At 47.1% G+C, this 22,250-nt stretch overlaps 1 protein-coding gene across 1 annotated transcript in view; it reads right to left on the bottom strand.

Moving 5' to 3' along the window:
* LRP1 (LDL receptor related protein 1) overlaps nucleotides 1-22,250 on the bottom strand; it is a 1,472,234-nt gene that overhangs the window by 1,119,027 nt on the left and 330,957 nt on the right. Inside the window, 2 exon segments of the mRNA XM_078688974.1 lie at nucleotides 12,489-12,725; nucleotides 21,393-21,536. Of these exon segments, the coding sequence (XP_078545100.1) occupies nucleotides 12,489-12,725; nucleotides 21,393-21,536 (381 nt within the window).

Genomic DNA, 22,250 nt, shown 5'->3' with positions numbered 1-22,250 from the left:
GTATTCTGGACCACCTGCAAACGTCCTACTGCATCAGCGTTTGCTAGCGTAAGCAGGCCGTTGCAGTAGTCCAGGCGGTTAGTAACCAAAGCCTGCACGAGTGTCTTCCTGTAGGTGTCAGGAAGATAAGGAAATACTCGTCTTAGGAGGCCAATAGTGTAAAAGCATAGTCCTGCAATGTGATTGGTATGCTCCTGAAGGGTCAATTTTTGGTCAATCTTAACCCCTAGATTTTTAACATGAGGCTTAGATGTTGGAACTGGGCCCAAATCCAACGGCCACCATTCAGGAGACCAGAGGAGGCTCGCCCTGCCGAAGAGCATAACCTCTGTTTTTGCAACGTTACATTGGAGGCAATTTGCGGCCATCCAATGTGACACTGCCCTCATACCCTCAGCAAAATTTTCCTTGACAGTAGGGCCAAGGGAGCTGAAAGGGTAGAGGAGCTGGGTGTCATCAGCGTAGGAAACCGGTATGAACCCATACTTCCGCACAATCTCAGCAAGGGGGGCCACATATACATTGAACAATGTAGGGCTGAGACATGAGCCTTGTGGCACCCCCTTCGTGAGCGCCTTCGAGGTGGAACGATAGGGGCCCAGTCTGACAGATTGCGATCTCCCGGAAAGGAAACTCTCCAGCCAAGATAATGCTAAGCCTCCGATCCCTACTCCCTGCAAGCGGCTGAGGAGGATGTTATGGGACACGGTATCAAAGGCCGCAGACAGGTCCAACAACACTAGTATCATGGAACCTCCTCTATCCTGTGACATTTTGATCTCATCAGTCACTGAGAGGAGGGCCGATTCAGTGCTGTGGTTGGGCCTGAACCCAGATTGTGATTGGTCCAGGCCCCCTGTCGCCTCGATATAGTTGGAAAGAATGGAGTTAACGTGTTTCTCAGCCAGTTTGCTAATGAAAGGGAGAAGGGAGATAGGGCGGAGGTTGGAGAGTTCTGACCAGGGAAGAGTGGTGTTTTTCCGTATGGGGTTCACTACCGCTTCTTTCCAGGGTTGTGGAAGTTGTCCCTCGGCAAAGGAAAGATTCATAAGCTTCTGAATAGTGGGGCCTAATGATTCCATCAGGGGGGGGATCAATTTTGCAGGAATCAAATCAGTAGGGGAACCAGTCTTCATATTGCCAATAAGGCTAGTCAGGTCTTTTAAGGTAACTTGTGGAATTGCATGGAGCGTTTTATCACGGGTCATTGTAAGGAGAGTCTCAGGGGCCATAATCTCTAAAGGACCTGTGACTTTCATAATTTTCTTATATATCCCCTCAATTTTTTCTTCGAAGAACTGGGAAATGTTGTTGCAAAGATCTTGAGTAAAAACATCCGGGCTCTCACATATTACAGGGTTGGTAAAAGTCTGTATGATTTTAAATAGCTCTCGGGTAGAGTTACCTGCCTCTGTTATTTGGGAGGTAAGACTGATTTTCCTTGCTCTTTTTATATTTTTATAATAGGTGGTCATAGCTGTTAAATATCGATCTTTGTCTTCCCCCTTATGTGACCGTCTCCAAAGTTTCTCCAATTTCCTGCACCCCTGTTTTTTCTGTTTTGAGGGCCTCAGTATACCATGCTTCCCTTTTAGCTATGGTAGGTTGCTTGACTACTTTTTGAGGAGCCAGAGTGTTAATGGCTGCCATCAATGAAGAGTCAAATTTTGAGAGGGCTGTCTCAATATCATCCGAGCTTGTAAGGACTGGCTGTTTCCAAACTTGAGTGAACCTATCAGGAGTAACTTTGTGCCATGGTCTGCGTTTAATGGCTTGCATGATGGAGTGATTGGTGGGTTCGGGTAAATGGAGGAAGGAAAAGTCTAACATTTTGTGATTCGACCAGTAGATGTATTTAGGGGGATGACAGTGGATATTGGGAAGGGTGGTAAAAATTAAATCCAAAGTATGGCCACCTGTATGGGTGGGGCCATTATTACGGAGATGAAGGCCCAGCAGGGCAAGATCTGTTAGAAGTGCAATTGTATCAGGGTGGTCAGCAACATCAGTATGAAAGTTAAAATCTCCCAGTAAGATAAAATTTTCATTCGTTTTCATGTGGGGAGCTAGAAGTTCAGTCAAAGCTAGGGAAAACCCAGCATTAGGTCCGGGCGGGCGATACACTAGTGCTCCTTTCCAGTGTACCTTAGGGCTGACTTTTATATGAAAAATAATTATTTCCATGGTGGGTAGCATTACCTGTTCTAAAACCCTAATATTCAGGCTGTCTTTGTAAACAATGACGATCCCACCTCCTACTTTCTCCAGCCGGTCTTGGCGGAGAATTTTGTACCCCATAGGTATTCCCAAGGTGATAGTTGGAATAGTGTGGGGTTTGAGCCATGTTTCAGTTAAGAAACAGATCGCAGGCTTAATACTGTGTATAGAGTCCCAAAGTTGCATATGATGCTTTGGGAGGGACCTTACATTAAGTAAGAAACTTGTCCAGCCTTTTGGAGTGACTTTATCATTGTTAGGGCTCCCAACAATAATGTTACAGTGAGTAGCTTGAAAACCGCATATTAAACATGAAAAAGGCACTTCAGGGCACACTAACAGTCTGTTGGTACATTTGTGTGTGCCCTGGGGTTGTAGGGCAAGGAGGGCATGCGCTGAATACCTTGCATTGAAGGCGGTCGTAGAACTGTCCATGATGTGAGGGGCAGAGTGGTAGGCCCCTGGCCCCGTCCTGTCGCAGACGGGCGCAGACGGGCAGCTCTTTGGCGGGTCTTCGGCGGGGCTGCGCGCGATCGCTGCGCGCTCAGCGAGGTGCGAGGGCTAAATAGCCCTGCGTGCAGCCACTAGAGCGCTAACCGCTCCTAGTGGGACCGGAAGTGGTGTGAAAGCCTGCCACCCCCTTGCAAGAACGGGAGGTGGGAGGCGGTTACTATCGCTTCTGTTACGAGGAGAAGAGTGCCCTGAGACTAGTGAATGATGCGGTGAGGTTGTGAGGCAATGCGGACTTTCAAGTTTTAAAAGCACAAAATGTAAATCACAATCAAAATGTAAAATTTAAAGCACATAAAATTTTTCCGCTTCTCGCTATGTCTTCACATTCACATTAAACAACTGCGAGCAAGTCTTAGCCAGCAAGCGGTATGGAGACCCTGCCACCGTCTCCACCCGCCAACAACAATGTGTAAACCTTAGATATTTTTTTCTCTCTGATGCAGCGTGTTGTCCTCCTCCTAAAGCAGAATTCCAAACCCTTTTGCTTCTTTCTGAAGAGAGCAGATTTACCTAGTGAATAGTCTATTAATCTTTTTATGCGTTTTTTTCTAACGTGTTACAGAGATATCTCGACATTTTTGGCCTCTGTATAATTTTCAACATTTTAAGGTTCTTTTTAAAGTACTTCTCAAAGTTTTGTTTTTCACTTTCTACTACTAATTTTCCACATAGGAAAGCCTTAATGAATAAGCAAATAATGGAGAAATCCATTCCTGACTGTACTTCATTTCAAGAAACTCTGACTATTCTTCATTTTGATTTTCTAGATGTGTATTGTGTGATAGCAAGTTCCTGTTTCCATTTCTTATGCTTGAAAAATGTATGTTTGTGGTTGTCTTTGGACAAAAGGAAGCAACATTTTGCATCTGTAATCTTTCGCTACCAAAGGAAACACTTTCATACATTTAGGCCCATTGATTTCACAATTACATTAACTGCTCATATTTATTTCCATTCATCAAAGAATGATGTTCAGAGGTACATTCAATTCTCCTCCTACATTTATTGCCCATCAGGTACAGCCTAAAATGTTGGTACCCATCTCTCGAAAGGGTTTGGCCAACCGGATACTTCATATATATTCACATTCACTATATTTGTTACTTTAGAACAAAGAGCTGGAAAAAATATACCCAGTACAACATACAGATTTAACAATAGCCACATACGTATCGAAATCAAACAGCTTTATATTATTTACTCGAATGCAAAGAATGAAGAATCTACCCTCCACAGTTCCTTTGATGTGTAACGGTGGTGTACTTCAGTCTCCACCACTACTCTGTGAGATGTTGTGACCGCTTCCTTGAAGTTGTACTTGTAAATTGGCAACACTGACAATGTTTTAAGTAGAAAAATATCTGTAATTGAGTGCCAACTGCTATAGTTCAATTAACAATCCAGGAAATTAACTCAAAAGTTTCAGAAACCATATTGTTGGTCGGTCAGGCAGAGAGAACAATTATTTGTTATGATTTATGCGAGTTGCGCCCTTAATGTCAGTTTTATTAAGGTTACTATTATGCATCTTGGGGTAACTTAGCTGTTGCTGTTAGAATTTTAGGCACAGTTTGATTCTCAATGTCTGCCTCTTAAGACAGTGTGGCACATGAGTCTAAGCTTTTAGATAACTGATGTAAATCGCTTCTCTAAGTTGATCCAAAACATGAGTAAAGAATCCTCAACACAGATTGATTGCATAACGTTTAATAATGACATGCATTATAACATGTAATATGATTCTAGTACTATCGCTACTATGTAAAGACACTCTCAAGAGACTGAATGGATGAACCAGCGTATCTAACATAAATGAACGTATGTTCAAAAGTTGTGCCTTCTCATGGTGAATAATGCGAAGTAATTGGTCAATGTTTCCCATACTGATGTGGTAAACAAATATAACACTTTGGGGAGCAAGATCTTCTCATACATCATACTACATTGTTAACTTGTATAACCTGAATCTAAAGGCAACAGTTTTTCTTTTACATTGGAAAAGAAATGTTAACAATTTATAAAACAAAACAGAGTTTAGATTTTGCTTTAGATTTTGCTAAAAGTAAGAAACCCTATGGAATGCGGGCAAGTCAAGGACTTGCAAACAACACCCATGCATGGGAGGCATGTGAAAGCAGAGATCAGTGAACTATCGAGAGAGGTGTTACACATATCCATTTAAATCTAATAATGCCTAGCTTTGAGTTTTCTGCACCCATCTGGAATTGGGGGAAAAAAAGACAACATGAATATTCTAGCTGCGTAGAACCCCATTTTTTCCATACGCACTTATCAGTTAAGTGCAAAGAGTTCATGGCTGTTATAGTGTCCTCCAAAAAAAGAAAATCTGAAAATACCAAATAATATTTCATTTCATGGACAGTGCATGGTGGTGGCCAGGGAGGAAATGAGCAAAAGGGTTAGGATCAAAGAAGAAAACAACGGGGGCGTGGCTTGGACGCCGATCGGGATGGCGGCGTGAGCTCGTAGCTCCGCGCAGAATCCCGTTAATTCTCCTGTTTTCGGAACCCTAGGCGGCCCGGAGACGACGCTCCTGCCCTCTGAAGTGCGAGGGGACAGCTGGACACTATTGGTGAGCCGCTGGGGGACTGCAGGCCCCGAGGAGACCGAGTCGAAGAGGCGGCTGAGGTGTTGCCGAGGGTGCGAAGAAAATGGCGGCGAGGAGTTCGGCGGGCCCCGAACTCCAGCTCTGAGCCGAGTTATCGCCGTCTGGCGAGGGATACTGGCAGGAGACCCTGCGTTCGGCTGATCGAGGCACTGGGGTCGGCGGTGCTGTGCCTTGGGGTCGAGTGACGCTGCCTTGACTCACCAGGAGCTTGGGGACCCTGGCTGGCTGCCGCCTGGAGACTCATACTTTCCCCCTCAGGCTCCCGAGGGGGGCGGCGGAGCGGAGTGTACCTAGCTGGTTGTTGCTCCTGTGAGTTTCTGTGGAGACATTGCTCTGCCCGGTGCCCGACTACCTGGCACTAGCCTACGGGCGCTGACGACAGCGGGCTCCAGGACCTGTGACGCAGCACCCTGGAATGGCGGCGACTGGAGGGCCGGTGGCCGTGAGATGCACTGAGGAGGGCTCGGCGACATCGACTCGGCTGGGCGAGGGTCCCTCCCCGGAGCTTGACCGAGAACAGCGGCTGAACCAGCGATTGGATGCCATACTTGATGCGATCGCCTCGACTAAGGACGCGTTGCACCAGGACATCGCCCAAGTGGCCACGGGCCTAGGGCTGCTCCGCGCGGATCATGCGAAGCTAGCGGACAGAGTTAAGGACCATGACCAACTGCTGCTGGACCTGAAACCATCGGTGGTGGCCGCGGAGCATAGGATTGCGGACATGTTGGCCCGGCTGGACTCGCTGGAACGGAGGGCGGAGGATGCCGAAGGCCGCAATAGGCGGAACAACGTGCGGGTCGTCGGCCTTCCGGAACGGATTGAGGGGGAGGATGCGGTGGCCTATATGGAGACCTGGTTCCGCACTGTGGTGGCGCCGGAGGGGCTCACTCCTTTTTTCACGCTGGAGCGGGCCCACCGGGTTCCTGCTCGCCCGCCGGGGATTGGCCGCCCCCCCCGAACGATGGTGGTGAGGCTCCTCCACTACAAGGACCGAGATCTCCTCATACAGCGGGCCAGGATGTCGGGCCCTTATGAGGTGGAGAACAGTAGGGTTACGATCTTCCCGGACTACACCCAAGCGGTCCAGAAGAACCGGGCATCATTCTTGGCGGTGAAGAAAGAACTCAGGGAGGAAGGCGTTCAGTATTCCTTGCTCTACCCGGCTAAGTTGCGGATCATCATGGATGGGGCTACGCACTTTTTTCAGACTCCGGACGAGGTTTGGCTTTGGCTGGAGTCGTATAGAGCGGGGACGGACAGATCACATAAAAGCAGACGAGATGAACCCAAGCGGCCCCGGGTGAGGCAATCGCAACGAATCAGATCCCGCAACAGGCGCCAGCGGGAGAAACGGGAGGCTCAAATGGCGGCGGAGAAGAGGGATGCACTCGCAGCGACGGCGGCCATTACAGGGTCGCAACAGAACAGTGAACGGGCTGAAACGGACTCGGGAGGGGAAGGCAGCAAGACGGGCGAGGAACTCTCGGAGGAGGAAAGCTTGAAGGGGCCGACGGTGACCCCACAGACTTCCGATGGTATCTTTTGCGGCTGAGTTTGAACTGGGCTAGTTCGAGACTTCATGGTAGGGTGGTATCCTGCTGTTGGAGGACGGGATGCCGGGAGGGGAGGCTGAGTGCTTCGGGAGGGATGGAGGCGCGGGGTGCGAGCTCCGCTTGCTGGGGTCGGCGGCCACTCAACCCCCTTGGGCCCTTAAGGCCGACTGTGGTGGAGACCACAGGGTAGGAGTGTGGGACGTTGGTTCAAGGTTTGGATGGGGGCGGCCATTGGGTTCGTGAGCTCTGTCCTGGGGAGTGGGGTTTGGGGAGTTTTTCTGTTTTGGGGGTGTTTGGGGGGGGGCAACTGCATTGGGGGGGCTGTGAACATTCGTTATTTGCTTTGGACTGTACGAAGTTGGAATGGGGACGTTACCTAATCTGAAATGCCTGACGTGGAATGTCCGGGGGCTGCGAACTATGGTGAAACGTCATAAGGTCCATGCATATCTAGTACGCAGGGGGGTTCAGATTGCCATGCTCCAGGAGACTCATCTTACTAAGAAAGAGTGTACTGCCTTGCAGAAACGATGGAGGGGCCAGGTGTTTGGCACCACTTACTCAGCGTATGCCAGGGGGGTGCTGATCTGGGTGAGGGCGGGGATACCCTTTCAATTACTGAATCAAGCTGTGGATCCGGATGGCAGGTTTGTGGCGGTGGAGGGGAGGTTATATGGACGGGATGTGGTTTTCTGCTGTGTGTATGCGCCGAACGCTGATCAAGCTCGATATTTTGATAGCCTCTCGGGGTCTTTGGCCTCTTTCCTGGCGGCCCCAATAGTGCTAGGGGGGGACTTTAACTCGATCACGGATGTGGTTCTGGATAGGTCCCATCCCCCCCTGGTGGACTCCCCGGTGCGCAGGTTAGCCGCGCACAGGAAGGACTGGCAGGATAGGTGGGGGTTGCTGGATGTCTGGAGGGAACGGCACAGGGGAACCAGGGATTATTCCTTTTACTCTGCTCTTCATGACCTGCATGTCAGGATTGATTCGGTGCTCTGCAGTGGATCCCTGGCCCCGCTGATCTCCCATGCGGAGTACTTGGCTAGAACGATCTCAGATCATAACCCCCTATTGGTGCACATTCAGTGGCAGAGAGAGCGCTCAGTAATTCCAACGTGGCGGCTTCGGCCGGAAACGCTTGAAGATCCTGTGTTCTCTGATGCGGTTCGACAAGGCATTGATAGCTATTTCGGAGTGAATGAGGGCTCGGCCACGAGTAGGTCCACTGAATGGGATGCAATGAAAGTGGTGGTGAGAGGAGTGTGTTTGGGTAGGTTTTCAAATGCTCGCACGGCTGTGTTGACTGACCTCATGAAAGCGGAAGAAAGGTTGAGGGATTTGGAGCGCCGCAGGCCAGCTAGGCCGGACTTACAGGCCCAGCTCTTAGAAGCGAAAGAAGTGGTCGCCACTGAGACGGAACGTTTACGTAGCTATGATCACAGGCAATATATCATCAGGGCGCATGCGGAAAGAGACAAGGTGGGTACCCTCTTGGCCAGACTGGCTAATCCGGAACTTAGGGGCTCCCCGATCCTCGGCATTCGTACTGCGCAGGGAGAGATGGTATACACCCAAGCAGCGGTATTGGAATGTATTAGGGGGTACTATGAGGAACTGTATCAGGGCCAGCTGGGAGTGGGGGCCCAGGACATTGCGGAATACTTGGGGGCAAGGCAGCTTCCGGTCCTAGATGAGGAGGACGCGAAGGAACTGGGCGGCCCGATCACGCTCTCAGAAATACGGGCGGCCATTAAGCATATGGCTCGCAACAAAACGCCCGGGGTGGACGGATTACCGATTGAATTTTATCAGCGGTATGCGGACTGTTTGGCGCCCAGGCTGTTGGTGGTGTACGCTGAAGCCTTCGAGGCTGGGGTATTGCCTGGGTCCATGCGGGAGGCCTTGATAGTGCCGCTCCTAAAGCCTGGCCGGGATGCTGCGGATGTGAGGTCTTACCGCCCGCTATCCATGCTGACGGTGGATTATAAAATTCTGAGCCGCATACTGGCCACCAGACTGGCCCCATATATGACGGGCCTGGTACATAGGGACCAGGCCGGGTTCATACCCACGAGGAGCACGGCGTTGAATATTCGCCGCTTGGTGGGGATAATGGACGCCATCTTGGACGAGGAGGGAGCCCCGGCGGTCCTATCCGTGGACATCGAGAAAGCCTTTGATAGCTTGGAATGGCCGTTCCTGGACGGAGTTTTGGAGAGGTTTGGCATGGGCGAGGGGTTCCGCAGGTGGACGAGGGTCTTGTATGCTTCGGCGGCGGCGAGGGTGCGTTTGGGCGGCCTGGTGTCTGCGGCGTACCCGGTGGGCAGGGGCACGCGGCAGGGATGCTCTCTGTCCCCCCTGTTGTTTGCTCTGGCGATGGAACCTTTGGCGGTCCATGCGAGGTCGGGTGTCAGGTACGCGGGGATAGCGAGAGGCGGGCAGTGGCATTATATATCGCTGTATGCGGATGACTTGCTCCTATACCTGGCTGATACCTCGCGGGCATTGACAGGTGCGATGGAGCTATTGTCGGAGTTCGGCCGGCTGTCGGGCCTTAAGGTCAATTGGGCGAAGACTTGTGTGTTCCCGCTGCGAGCGGACTCGCCCGTTCCTGGCGGCGACTTGGGCGTGGTGTGGGAGCCATCTTGTTTTACCTATCTGGGTGTTCGCATCTACCACGCGACTGCGGACCTCTTGGAGGGCAACATTGGACGCTGTGTTCGGGCACTGAGGGGCAGCTTGTCTTTCTGGTCGACCCTCCCGCTGACGGTTCTGGGTAGGATTGCCCTTTTGAAGATGGTGGCGCTCCCCCGCTTCCTCTATTATTTCCGAACGCTGCCTGTCTGGATTCCCCAAGGGGTCTTCAGAGACCTGAGATCGATGATTATTGGCTTCTTATGGGGGCACGGCCGCCGTAGAGTGGCCCTGACCACGCTCCTCCGCCCTAAGGTTGAAGGGGGCATGGCTGTGCCTGACTTCGAGCTGTATTATCTAGCGGCGCAGCTGCAGGTTCTTACACAGAACGTAGCTAGGGTGTTCCGGGGTCCAGAGGAGGACCGGGACCGAGGGATACGACGCCACGTGCTGTCCTATATTGTCATGCAGCAGAGGCTTGAGCTGCGGGCCCTCACTATGGAGGAAAGGACGCTCCGGCTGTGTTGGCAGAGGAGCCTTCGGAGAGCGAGGGCTTCGCGGCCTTATGCGCCGGAGATCCCGATCGGCATGCTGACGGCCTTGCCGCACGGAGGAGATTGGTCCCCGTTGCTGGATTGGGAGGAGGCGGGACTACAGGTGGTAGGCGACTTGTACATAGATGGGGCTTTGGCACCGTTCGAGGCGCTCCGGGACCAGTTCGGGCTGCCCGACGGGGGGTTCCTCCTGCACGCGGCGGTGGTGGCTGCCATACAGAAGCACTGGAAGGGGGGGCTCGTAGAACCCACGACGACTATGGCGTGCCAATATGTGGTGATGGCGGCGGGCACGGTCAAAGCTGTGACATGCCTCCATAATAGGATGTTGAATGAGGGACTAGAGCCACTCCTGGGGCTCAAGGCTAAATGGGAGGAGAGTGTGGGCCGGCACATACCGGATACGGCTTGGGGACACATCCTGCGGCGCACGTGGAAGGGCACGAGAAATGCGCGCTTTCAGCAAGTGCATTTCTATGTGCTTCATAGGGCCTATTTAACTCCAGAGAAATTACAGCGGTACTTCCAGGTGCCGGATGCTCGCTGCCCACGGTGTTCGTCTCTGGGAGCGGACATGGATCATTTGTTTTGGAAGTGCCCGCAATTGGGGACCTATTGGGCGGAGGTAGGGGGACTCCTGAATGTAGTGACAGATAGGGAGGTGGAATTCGACATGGCGGCGTGCCTGCTGCTCTGGTTCCCGCACACTAAACGCACCAAGGTGACGAGCAAGTTCCTTGATCTGGGTCTGATATTGGCGCAGAGGGAGATATCGTGGCATTGGAAGTCCAGGGGGGGGCCCTCGCTGCGTAGATGGAAGAATGAATTGCTGCGGTGGTCTGCCTGTGAGAGTGTGCTCCGGATGCGGCAGGCTGTTAAGATGGGGAATGAGAAAGTTTTGGAAGCGGCGCGTGCATGGGAGCTAGTGGTGCAGGCCTTGCGTGATTCTTTTGTGGACGACGAGGATGGGGAGAACTAAACGGGTGGACACCACGGGGCGAACACTGAAGTGCTATCTTCCGCACTGTGGTGGTTCCATCTAACTTGACAGGACGAGGCGTACGCCCAGCAGTTGCCAGGGGGGGGGGCCTTGGGGGGGGACTGGTTCATGAGGGTTCGGGGTGGGACAGAAGCCACTGGATGGTAGCCGCCTGGGTGCTTTGACTCTACTAGGATGGTTGGTACAGGGTGGAGTATGAAAGGGCTGGAGGGAGTAGCCAGGCGGGAAAGAACGATAGCACCTAGGGCAGGCCCCGATACGAGCGGTGTCACTGTTTACCTCTGGGATGGCTGACGGAGATGTTGTTGTGGGGGGGGGGATAAAAGCAGATACGTACAACGACTTTTCGACCATGGTCCCCGTGGGACGTGCACCGTGCTTTTCCTATTAAATGTAATGACATGCCGCCCGGCCCCCGGGATGCGGGCTGAATGGCTGTGTATGGTTTGGACTTCTTAGTGGACGGGGGGATGTCACGAGTGCACTGGTTGATTGTTTGTATCCTGTGGTTTCTAATTTTGCAATAAAAATATATTTAAAAAAAAGAAGAAAACAACAATCTGAGGACACGAACACTGTGAACAGAAAACACAACTCCGACTTCAGTAGACAAACTGTCTCTGCCAAAGCTTCTTTACAGTATTACCAGACCACAGGTGTGTCACTGTGGAGAGAGCACTTATTTAGAATGAACTGCTTGAGGTGTTCCAAAAGGTCTGTCTTCAGATCTTCCAAATATCTGGGTCCTGTGTGTCACACCATATATTGACTGTCCTCATACAGTCACCTCGTGGAGAACCAACATGACAAGGTGGTAGGTAAAGGGAGCTGTAAACCCATAAAGAGAAAGGGTTTCCAGCTAGTGTAAGGAGGCTCAGCATAGCCAAGTCCTTAGGGGATTTTGAATCCTCACCAGGACATAGGCAGAAGCCTCAGATGTATTGGTTTTCTTTTTTGTTTGGGTGAGGTGGTCTACATGTGACTCTTGGCCAGTGCTGGCACGAGTAAACGTCGCCTCTTCATAGGCCCTCACCAACTAATCGTAGATAAATGGGCTTGTGGCCCTTTCCCCCTCACCGGGCCCCTACTCCTCCTCTTACACAATAAAAAAAATGCTTTCAAGTTATCAGGTATGGCTGTCCTTTGAGTTTTGAAATGTTTTAAAAACACAATGTTGGAAGTGCATCTGAGGAATGCCATCTTTATGAGGTGTCTGATGCAGTGCGGGTAATGAGTGAGGTCAGCAGAGCTAAGTGCCAGGGCTTTACTGCCTGTATGTGGCAGTGGCAGGCAATAATGTATTCTAGCTCTATAGAGCTAGACATTTACTGGAATGACCATTGTACAACATTACCCTGGTATATGCACAGTCTTACACTCACCGTCCTTGAGGATCGTTTCCCGGTCTGAGCCATCTATCTTCTGTCGTCCAATCAGGTAGCTTGTGGTGTCCGCAAAGTAGATGAAACTGTTCTCTGCATGGAAGTCGAGAGCCCGGGGGTTCATTAGGTTCTCAATAGGAATCATATACTCATCTGGAACTCTGGCACCCATGTCCATCCCACGTATGACGCCTGGTCGACCCTTGCCATAAACGAGGAACAGTTCATGCTCTGGCTCTGGAACAAGAATAAGCAAGGAGATACAAACAATGAATGAGTATTCTCTCTTTTTAAAAAAAAAAATATTTTTATTGACAACTCAGGAAGGAGAAAAACGATACAATACAGTTGGATTTAAACCATAAGGTAATAATTAAAAATGCAAACAGTTGCTGATACAAATTTTAAGCTTGAATAGATAATAACAAAGCGAAAAATAAAAATAAAAAAAATGAAAACATATGATGTATTGCAGCAAGATATTTAACCCACTTTCCCAAAATAAAATCCGAAGAATTTAAAAGATTTCTGATATTTCAGATGAAGCTACCCCAAATTCTTTCGCATTTCATTAGTGAGCAAACACCTCTAAGTTTCGCAAGAGCTAGCTCCATAACATAAATTTCATTTACCAATGACCACCATTCCATAATGTGGGGGGTTTCGGGGAAATCCAGGCTCTAGCCACAGTTAATTTAGCACAAAACAGCAATATCGTGCTCAAAGCTTGCTGAGGTGAGGTAACAGAATGTATGTCTAGCAGTACTGTTAAGGCAGTGAGAGAAGGTAAATGTATCTGTTTTAGCTTCAAAACATTATCTAAAAGGTAATCAAAACTCACTCAAAACAGGGCAAGAAAACAGCATCTGAATGAGTATTCTCAAATAAAAAGGAGAAAGGACGTTTATGTTTAGCGCACACTGCCAAACAAAAACAATTTTAAGTTCTTTAGCTAGGTTAGAGTGTGGATATGATCCTAATAAAAGATACTTCTAACCTGGACATCTTCAAAATCCTCCCTAATTCACAGCAAGACCTGAAAAAACAATATCTATTTCAAAGGCATTTTCCCACAATGCTGAGCAAATGGTGGCAACGCAAGCTTGGTAACTTGAGGCGCAGGGTCAGTCTAAAGAAACTTCAATTGCCGACCAGTTCCGGGGGAATGGGGGCCCCTGATTTTAGGGCTTACTGCATAGCAAGCCAATTGCAATGGCTTTCATACTGGTTGGTGGGCCGCAACCTACACGAGACTGCCTTCACACCCAGATGGATTGCTCGAGGGGCGTTGCACTCCTTACTACATACTGGGCGCCCAACTGAGCGTGCACTGCTGCTGTTACTACAAGTAGCACTACATTTTTTGGGAACAAGCATTAAAATACATGGCACCACTGTTCCCTTATGCGCCTAATATCCCACTGCTGGGACTCCCTATCCCAGCGGGAAACACATCATGGCACCAGATGACTGCCTTGGAGAGGGAGGTGGTGGCCCCCGTAGGATTGTTTGAAGACGGCACCCTACTGTCGCACACAGACTTCGTTCATGCCCAAGGCCTGCCCAACACACTATTTCCACAGCCCGCTGGCATGACCCATTAAATCAGGAGAACCTGGGCCCCGGATGGGCAGGAACCTGCAAAGCATGACCTAGTACAGATGTTACATTTGATGGGGACAGGGAGAAACGTGACAAAAAAGTTCTACATAAGCATAAGGGCGAAAATGCCCTTGCCCCTTACTGCACTGCGTGTCGAATGAGATACGGACTTAGGAGAAGCCCTAATGGACAAAGAGTGGTATTTCCTTCGCCCCTACCCAAAAGCAGTCTCAAGCAATACACGCTTTAAATTCATCCAATATATGATCACGCAACGAGCATACCTTACACCGCACCATTTATACAAGATGTTTCCCACAGTGGCAGTGAATTATCACCGTTGTGTGGAGACAGATGCAGACTTCGTCCACATGATATGGGCTTGCCCCGCACTGTTTTCCTATTGGGCACAAATCGCACAGATACTGAAAGAGTTGGTGGGAGGCCAAACATGGAACACAGCAAAGAGTTGCCTGCTGAGGCTTTACCCTCACCCCAAGTGATATAAGGTACAGGCGTGCTTTGCAGATCTATCACTTATAATTGCGAAAAGGCGAGTAACTAGACGGTGGAAAGCAGCAAAACCACTAACATTCGCTACCTGGAGGGAAGCAGAAGAACACTGGAGCTTGGCTGAAAGCGGGGAAATTCAGAGAGACGAAAAGTGAGGGTTACGAAAGATGCGCATCGCGATGTCCTGGGATATGCTAATGGAGACTTTCAAAGTCCAGGAATGGGACGAACAAAATAAGAGATATAACCAATGCACACGCACCGCAATTAGACAATTAATCATGCCATGCCAATTGTATATACATGGATAACTGTCATGGGGAACTTTGCCACTTATATAGAAGGGGCTTGGATGGAGCCCGGTGCCTCCTATAGTACTCCCATGCATTGCACTGTAGTGTGCTCAGTGGGGACAATACATTCCTAAGAACAGAAAGATGTGCCCTGGATTCACGTATAAACAGACGCAACTCTTGTAGCCCAGTTAGTTAACTCATAGTGGGGGGAGTTTGTTCAGAAGGCTTCAGTAATCACACGGACATATCACAGTCAGTGACCATTTGAGAATGTTACAACTATAGGTACATTATAAGGTATTGTCTGTGACAATTATTTTCTTATACTCGGGAATAATGTAACACTACTTATGTAACAGAGATTGTACTCATTTTATTTATACATTTAGAAGCTGCTTGTGTACATGATATCCAGTACATGTTAAATGATGCTCCTGGTTAAAATCAATAAAATGTGTACTAAAAAAATAAAATAAAGCAAGCCTGTTAACTTTTTAAAAATAAAGCGTGGTACTGATAAAGGCCCTTTACATGATGACTAGCCACTAAATGTGAAACAATACAGAATGAATGTGCGACTGAATTACTGTCTGCTTGGAAATTGTAGGTAAAGTGCTGCCCAAACTGGCATCGGGATTGTGAGAAAAAAAAAAGATTTTAAGAATTAAGAATTTGGCAATACTTTTGATGGAAGCTTGTATAGGAGAGCCCCACAACTCCTGTCACAGAATCTGAGTATCCTTTAGAGAGGCTGTAAACAATTGAAAAAGAAAAGCAACTCCTGTGGCATGTCCCTCTGCAGGAAGCAAAGGAACGAGAGAACCAAGTGAAATGTTCCTCGTCTATACATACCGCACTGGCAAAAACTAGCTTTTCAGAACTTGATCTGCCACTCTACTCATTTAAAGAAGAAAAGAGATACAGTTTTGTCCAAAATTACAGAGTTTCTGAAGAGTGAGACTGCCTAACTCCACAGTTCTAACACAGGCAATACATCCTCAATCAACCTATGTTCCTGGCAAATTACTTCATCGGGCTTTGCCTCAGATCCCCTTTTCCGATAAACCTGGAAACACTTAGGAGACAAAATGCCTGTATAAGCAGGCAATGTAAAAAGTGGAATTTGCACTCAGGATCACATTATGCTTGATATGCTTCAGTGAAGCAGTGTGAGCTTGGAAAGGTCACTATATCTTTTGGTGTCACTTTGACAAACTTGTGTGCTCACATCTCCATCAGAGGCGGGGTTCGCAAATCAGAAGAGTGGATGACAGAATGCAGGTCTGTAAGAAACAGATACATAAAAGGAGGGGGTGACATCTAAATAAAGCAATGGAGACATTCTGTGACTGAAGTCACCCCCACAGCCCATCTGTCGCACTGCGCTGGCTGCTTATCAATCAGCCTCCCCTTTCTAAATTCACTGTTTAAAGCATCTGTTTGTATTGGAAGGTTTGGCAAGTCTGTCATCTTTTCATTTCCGAAGAGGTGTTCGCTTCCAGGTATGTGGCCGATCAGTCCCTTTCGCACAACTGACATGCATCTTGATTGGATGGAAGATACAGGATATTTGCCACATTAAAAAGGTAGAAGGTTGCTCCCAAAATGGGCATATGTAACACTTAGCTGAGGGACAAAGTAAGCATAATAGCTTTGTAATGCTCGGTTACTACTGCCTGAGTGAATGGCAGCAATTATTATTTTTTTACGCTTTGTAGAGGACAGGCAGAATCTCCCTGCTTGGGCTTGTCCACTTCTTACGTGTGTACAAATTTCTGCAGCAGAGGCATTAATTAATTTGCTGGACCATTTTCCTGCTCAGAGGCAACTATGTTGGAGAGAAGCAAGAAGATTTCTTTAGGCCAATTGTGAAAAATTTACGGAATCTGCCTACAAAATGTGCGATGTTTAGGGCCTGCCTATCAACATGGATAAAAGGTCAGACGACTGATGAATTCTGTACATTTGTATAATCACGTGCTGAAACATACAGAATCCAAGCAGTCCATGTTTGGGTCACAAAGTATGCACAACAGTCAAATTATCTTCATATGAAATAATTTAATAGGAGAACTAGTGAGAGATGGTACACAGTTATTCCTTCAATGAGCAAAACTTTGCAGTATAACCTCATGTTTTCCTTTACCCTTCTTTATGCTATCATCTCTTTTTCCTCCACTCTAACCACATTGTCAAGGTATTTATATATTAATATGTCAATGCTTAGGAGCAGTTCATAGTTGTGGCTATATAAACATGTTAATAACAAAAATACTTTTTAGTACCTCAAACCACAGGGGAGAAGGGAATTGAAAGTTGATGGTGCAGACGAACCAATCAAAAGGGATGTCGCATGGCAGAACACTAGTTGCACCACAGCTCGATGAAATGGTACTTAGACATCCGGGAAGAGTCCGGTTTTGACAACATAATTTCATGCACACAGCAATCGATTTGGAGATGGACTGCTGATCGACTTCTCTCTGAGCTGCATTACGAAAAAGAAAATAATAGCTCTCTAAACTGTGTCGAACCTTTAGGCCTCAAAGGGTAGGACCACAGAGCTGCCTTCATAACTTAAGTGTGAAGATCCTGAAGGCTAAGAAAAAAAGTGGGTAAGTGCACCAACTGATTGGTGTGAATACTTGACACCACTCAATATTAGGAAATCCACTTTCTACATCAAATACTTGAGCTCACAGGTGCCTTGGAGGGATACAGTAATCGTGAAATACTCTTGACAGCGAAACATGGCTATCACTTGCAAGGTGACCAACTTGCAGTTTTCTTTTGAGATGAACACTGTTGAGAGAGCTCAGGTCTAGCAATGGTCTCTTCTCACAATCCGGTCTTTTCTTGTTTACCAGAAAATGCCTTGGGTACATGTGTTATCCTTGATCTTGATAGGGAATCTGCTCTATTGTGTTCTTCAAAAGCAGGGCTTGGGTTCCTCCTGCAGTATAGTAAGGTGATTTCATAGAGCATGCCATAGGCAGGGCGATGTCTGAAAATGGTTGAATACACTGGAGAATGTGACAGAGACATAAGACCAAGCAGCAACGAATAAGTAGTCATCACTTCCTGATAAAAAAGAAAACGTTTGTACCTTGCCTTCCATCCAAGTGCGATGGAAAAGGTAACCCTACAGGCATTGATTTGTAGTTTTGGCCACGGGCTGTAGTGATAGTAAAACTTGTACCCGTCTAAAAGCCACAATCAGCCTTAAGGGTGTGTAACCCACTAGAACAAACTCCTGGCAACACAGTCATGCAAGGCATTGAAGGAAGGAGATTTTCTTTGTTTAGCGGTCACTGACTATACAGTTTCAAACATGTTTTATATTTCTCAAGAAACAGTTCAAAGCTGTCCCTGCAAAAGGGAAGCTATCGATGTTGGCTCGGGCTTTGTTGAGACTAAGACCTGACAGTCTTTACTAAAAATGTAGATAAACGCATCATGTGGTACTTAAGTAGAAATAGGTCTACCACACTTGCAGCAGCTCTAATCACCGGTTTAGAAATAAACTACCCTTCTGCAAGTAAAATCTAAAAATACACTCTCTAGTCTCCAAGAAGGACATACATAAAGATCCTATTATGCCAGAAGTATCAATGTTTTAAAGGAAGGAGTCTCAAAAGAGTGCCCTTGGCTTAATCCTGTTCACACCTCGACCACTGGACATTAGAAGTGGGGCACTAAATAACTGTAAAAGAAAAAATATTTGAACTCTTTGAATTAAAGACTGGTGTTTCAAAATAAGATTTCTTTTTTTTTTTTACAATTCACTGCCATCATTGGAGCCACCAACACTAGCGTCACAAGGTACTTATGAGGCTTTCGACAAGCTGGTGACGAGAGATGACTTTGGATTGTCAGTGCTGAACTGGTGAGCAGTTTGATTCCAGTAGTGGTATACAAAAGAGATGCCTCTCCTGCACAATTTATAGCTCACTGAGGTATAATACATCTACATCGAACGCACTCAAGAAAATAATTCACATTCTGTATTCATCCTTTTTCTTTTTTTTATCATATTCGGAAAATAAGCAAGAGCACATTTCACATCGATATCATCATTAAGCAGGTTTCGCAAGAGTTGAGATGTGCTCCCAACGTGAGCAACTGTGCATAGGCAAATGGGGATGCCAACGGTTATAAAGGAGAGTTGAAATTACAAAGCCTTATTTTAGAACGACAGTCCTGAATTCACAGATTTCATGTGGTATGAATGGATGAACTGGGTCATGTTGAGGGCATTTAAATGCCTTTAAGATTACCCAATACAACCATTCACAACAGCAAGCACTCTGTCATTGACATAAGGTCCTCACACAGTACCCACACCAGCCTCTGTCCTGAGGATACCTCACAAGGGTTGGACACTGAAATGTGTCGACAGCAAGTGGAACAAGGACATTTGCCCAAAAAAGATACACAAAGAGGTTTCCCATGGCTGTATGTTAATAAGTAGAAAAAAAAACCTTGGCTTAATCCTGTCCACACCTTAACCATTGGACATTTGAAATGGGACACTAAATAACTGTTAAAAACAAAACCCCACATGAACTCTATTATTTAAGGGTTAGTATTCCAAAATAAGATTTTGTATTACAATTCTTTTTTTTAACCATTGGGATCCCTATTTGTCCATTCACAATAGCTCGCTTTGGTGTATTTTCACTTTTGATGGGGATTCTCCAATATAGTCTGGAGCACAGCTGAACCCACTTCTTGTCAAGCATGCTAAATGATATTGATGCAACGTGCTCTTGGCTATTTTCTGAAAGTGATCAAAATAATCTAATTATGAATGCAGAATGTGACGTTTGTCTCTTAGGAACAGTAGATTTGGATGGATTTTAACCCAGAAAACTGTAAATTGAACAGGAAAAGCACCTCTTGTGTATACATTTATAAGAATCAAACCATTTGCTAGCAACTTTCAGCACCGACAGCCCATAGTCCTCTCTCTGCACTGGCTGGTTGAAAGCCTCATAAGCACCTTGTGGCACTAGTGTTGGTGGCGCTGAGGATGGCGGTGAAGTGTTACTAGAATTCTGGTGGAAGAGCAGCAATGGATGCAAGTCCGTGCAGCACTAATGAAGTGGTGTGCACAGATGGCATACTCGAGGAGACAGGCATCAAAAGGGTCCTTTTTCTGCATCTTTCAGGAAAGAAACATCCTCTAAAAACTTGTTTCAGACGTGAAGGATCTATTTTGAGGAGAAGTTTTACCGTAGAGAACGGGGCAGAAAAAAAGTTCCAGGTGCTTCACCCTAATGAAAATGGGTCCAACTTTAAAGAATATTTGCAATGGTCCAGTTTTAACAGTATAAGCATCTGTAAGGCCCATACACCTGACATCGTGCCAACATACGACGAGAAATACTTGTGGAAGGAGTCCATGCTCGAGAGAGGGGAAGACAAAAAAAAATACTTCCCATACCTCAAAAAGGTTCAGCCTACACAAGTTTCCAGTCAAAAAATGGGAAAACAGCAAAATGTTGTAGAAAACAGGAGGTGTTTTAAGGTACTGTTCTGACAGGGCATAAAAAGAACCGTGAAAGAAGAGCTTCTCTTGAGTTGAGCTCAATGAGAGGCAGTACGCTCTACTAACTTTAGAAAAGCAGTGTAAGCGTTTTTTTAATTCCTAACTTTTATTTTTTTAAGTGGACAAACGTCTATAGATTGAGAAGGCGAAAATTCTAAATGAACACACCAAGGGTTTCTGTAGTTTAGGTGCCAGCCGAAAATTACTTTGATGACATGAACATTGATGGCGATCTCTCCAGATATAAGAATATGTGCAAAAAACCAATAAGACTGCTAATTTAATATGCAGAACCTATGGACGTTAAGCAGCAGATGGAACAAAGAAAACGTTTTAGGTAAATGAATCCCTGAATTGCATTCACTTCAGGTTTTCAGAACGTTCCACAGAAGACGTTTGTAGGGTTAGGTTATGAACAACGTATAGACTCCAGTCTGTTTGGAAAATACACAAAACACTTTATACTTGTTCAGATGGCAATACTACCCTTAATGTTTTCTTCCCCACAACTAGCATAAACTGTGTTTGCATGACTAAATATTGTAAACAAATGTTTTTAAAGATATACCCACTGTACAGCTCATGAGATACCTAATCTGGTATGCACTCAACTAAAATAAATAAAAAGTTAAACGTGTGCAGCACAAGACCATGTTCTGAACAGATGTTTATTCTTACCCAACTGAACGGCGACAAATTTACCAGAACAATGAACGCCTGTGACCCCTGAAGCAGATGCACTAGCTCACTGAGCCACCAGAGCAACAAGAAAGGTGCACCCCGGGTGAACCCTGCCTGTAAGGACGCAACACTCTAGCAACACTGAACGCAAATGCTTTTCAGGGAGCTGCGCGGGAAGGAAGCACGCAGCCAGGAATCCCTGTGCCTGCTAGTGCTGCACCTGACGCAAGGAGCCGAAAGTTCCAGAAAGAAAGCACTCACTCTTGCAAGACTTCCCATCGCTGCCCAGGCTGAACCCCGAGCGGCAGCGGCACGTGCGGGTTTTGTGGCTGTTGCCGAGCAGGCAGATGTCCGAGCATCCGCCGGGCTTGCCGTTCTGATCCACCTCACAGGCGTGGCTTCTCACTGAAAGGGAGGGGGAAAGAATTAGACATTGAAAATGACCACGCGTTCATAACTGTGACTTAACTAAAAAGTGTAAAGCAACACATGACAGTGCGTCGTCACACAAAAAGCACTGCAGAAGTAGAGCACGACTGCTGAATTACAAGACTAGCTGATGGACGAAATTTCCATTACCAAAAAGTGGTACTACTTTTTGCGAAGGGAAAGGAAATCTGCAAAATGATCAATGCACTAATGGATTGTTTCACAAAATGACAAACTGTAAGGGTTGACATCCAACCAAGCTCATTCATATTCAAAATGCAGGCTGCAAATTGTGACTCAGTACGAGTGGACACCATCACAGGGATGGTGACCTGCCAGGGTCAGCAGATCACCGTGTCTGTGATTGCATTTAAATAAAGTCAACTTCTTTAAATTTAATATAGCCCATTTCCTTTAAAGGAAATGGATTTAACATATTTTTGATAGTTGGTTATGATACGCTGGTCTCCGGCCTACTCCACATCACACGTATTTTTTACATTCACAGGGGAAAGGGGTCTCAACAGGATCACTTCTCTTTTAAGAATGTTACCACCCCCCACTTCGGAGTCAGTAATTTTTCAAAGATTTGAGATCAGATTATGGTTGCAAACCATTGATACATACCATAACAAGTCACTATTTGGAAGGGATCTCTAAATCTACGCCTTCCAAACAGTCTAAACCCAT

This window comes from Lissotriton helveticus, chromosome 1_1 (assembly GCF_964261635.1).
Source record: "Lissotriton helveticus chromosome 1_1, aLisHel1.1, whole genome shotgun sequence".
Classification (NCBI taxonomy): Eukaryota; Metazoa; Chordata; class Amphibia; order Caudata; family Salamandridae; genus Lissotriton; species Lissotriton helveticus.
This window is presented reverse-complemented; position numbering and strand designations above follow the sequence as displayed.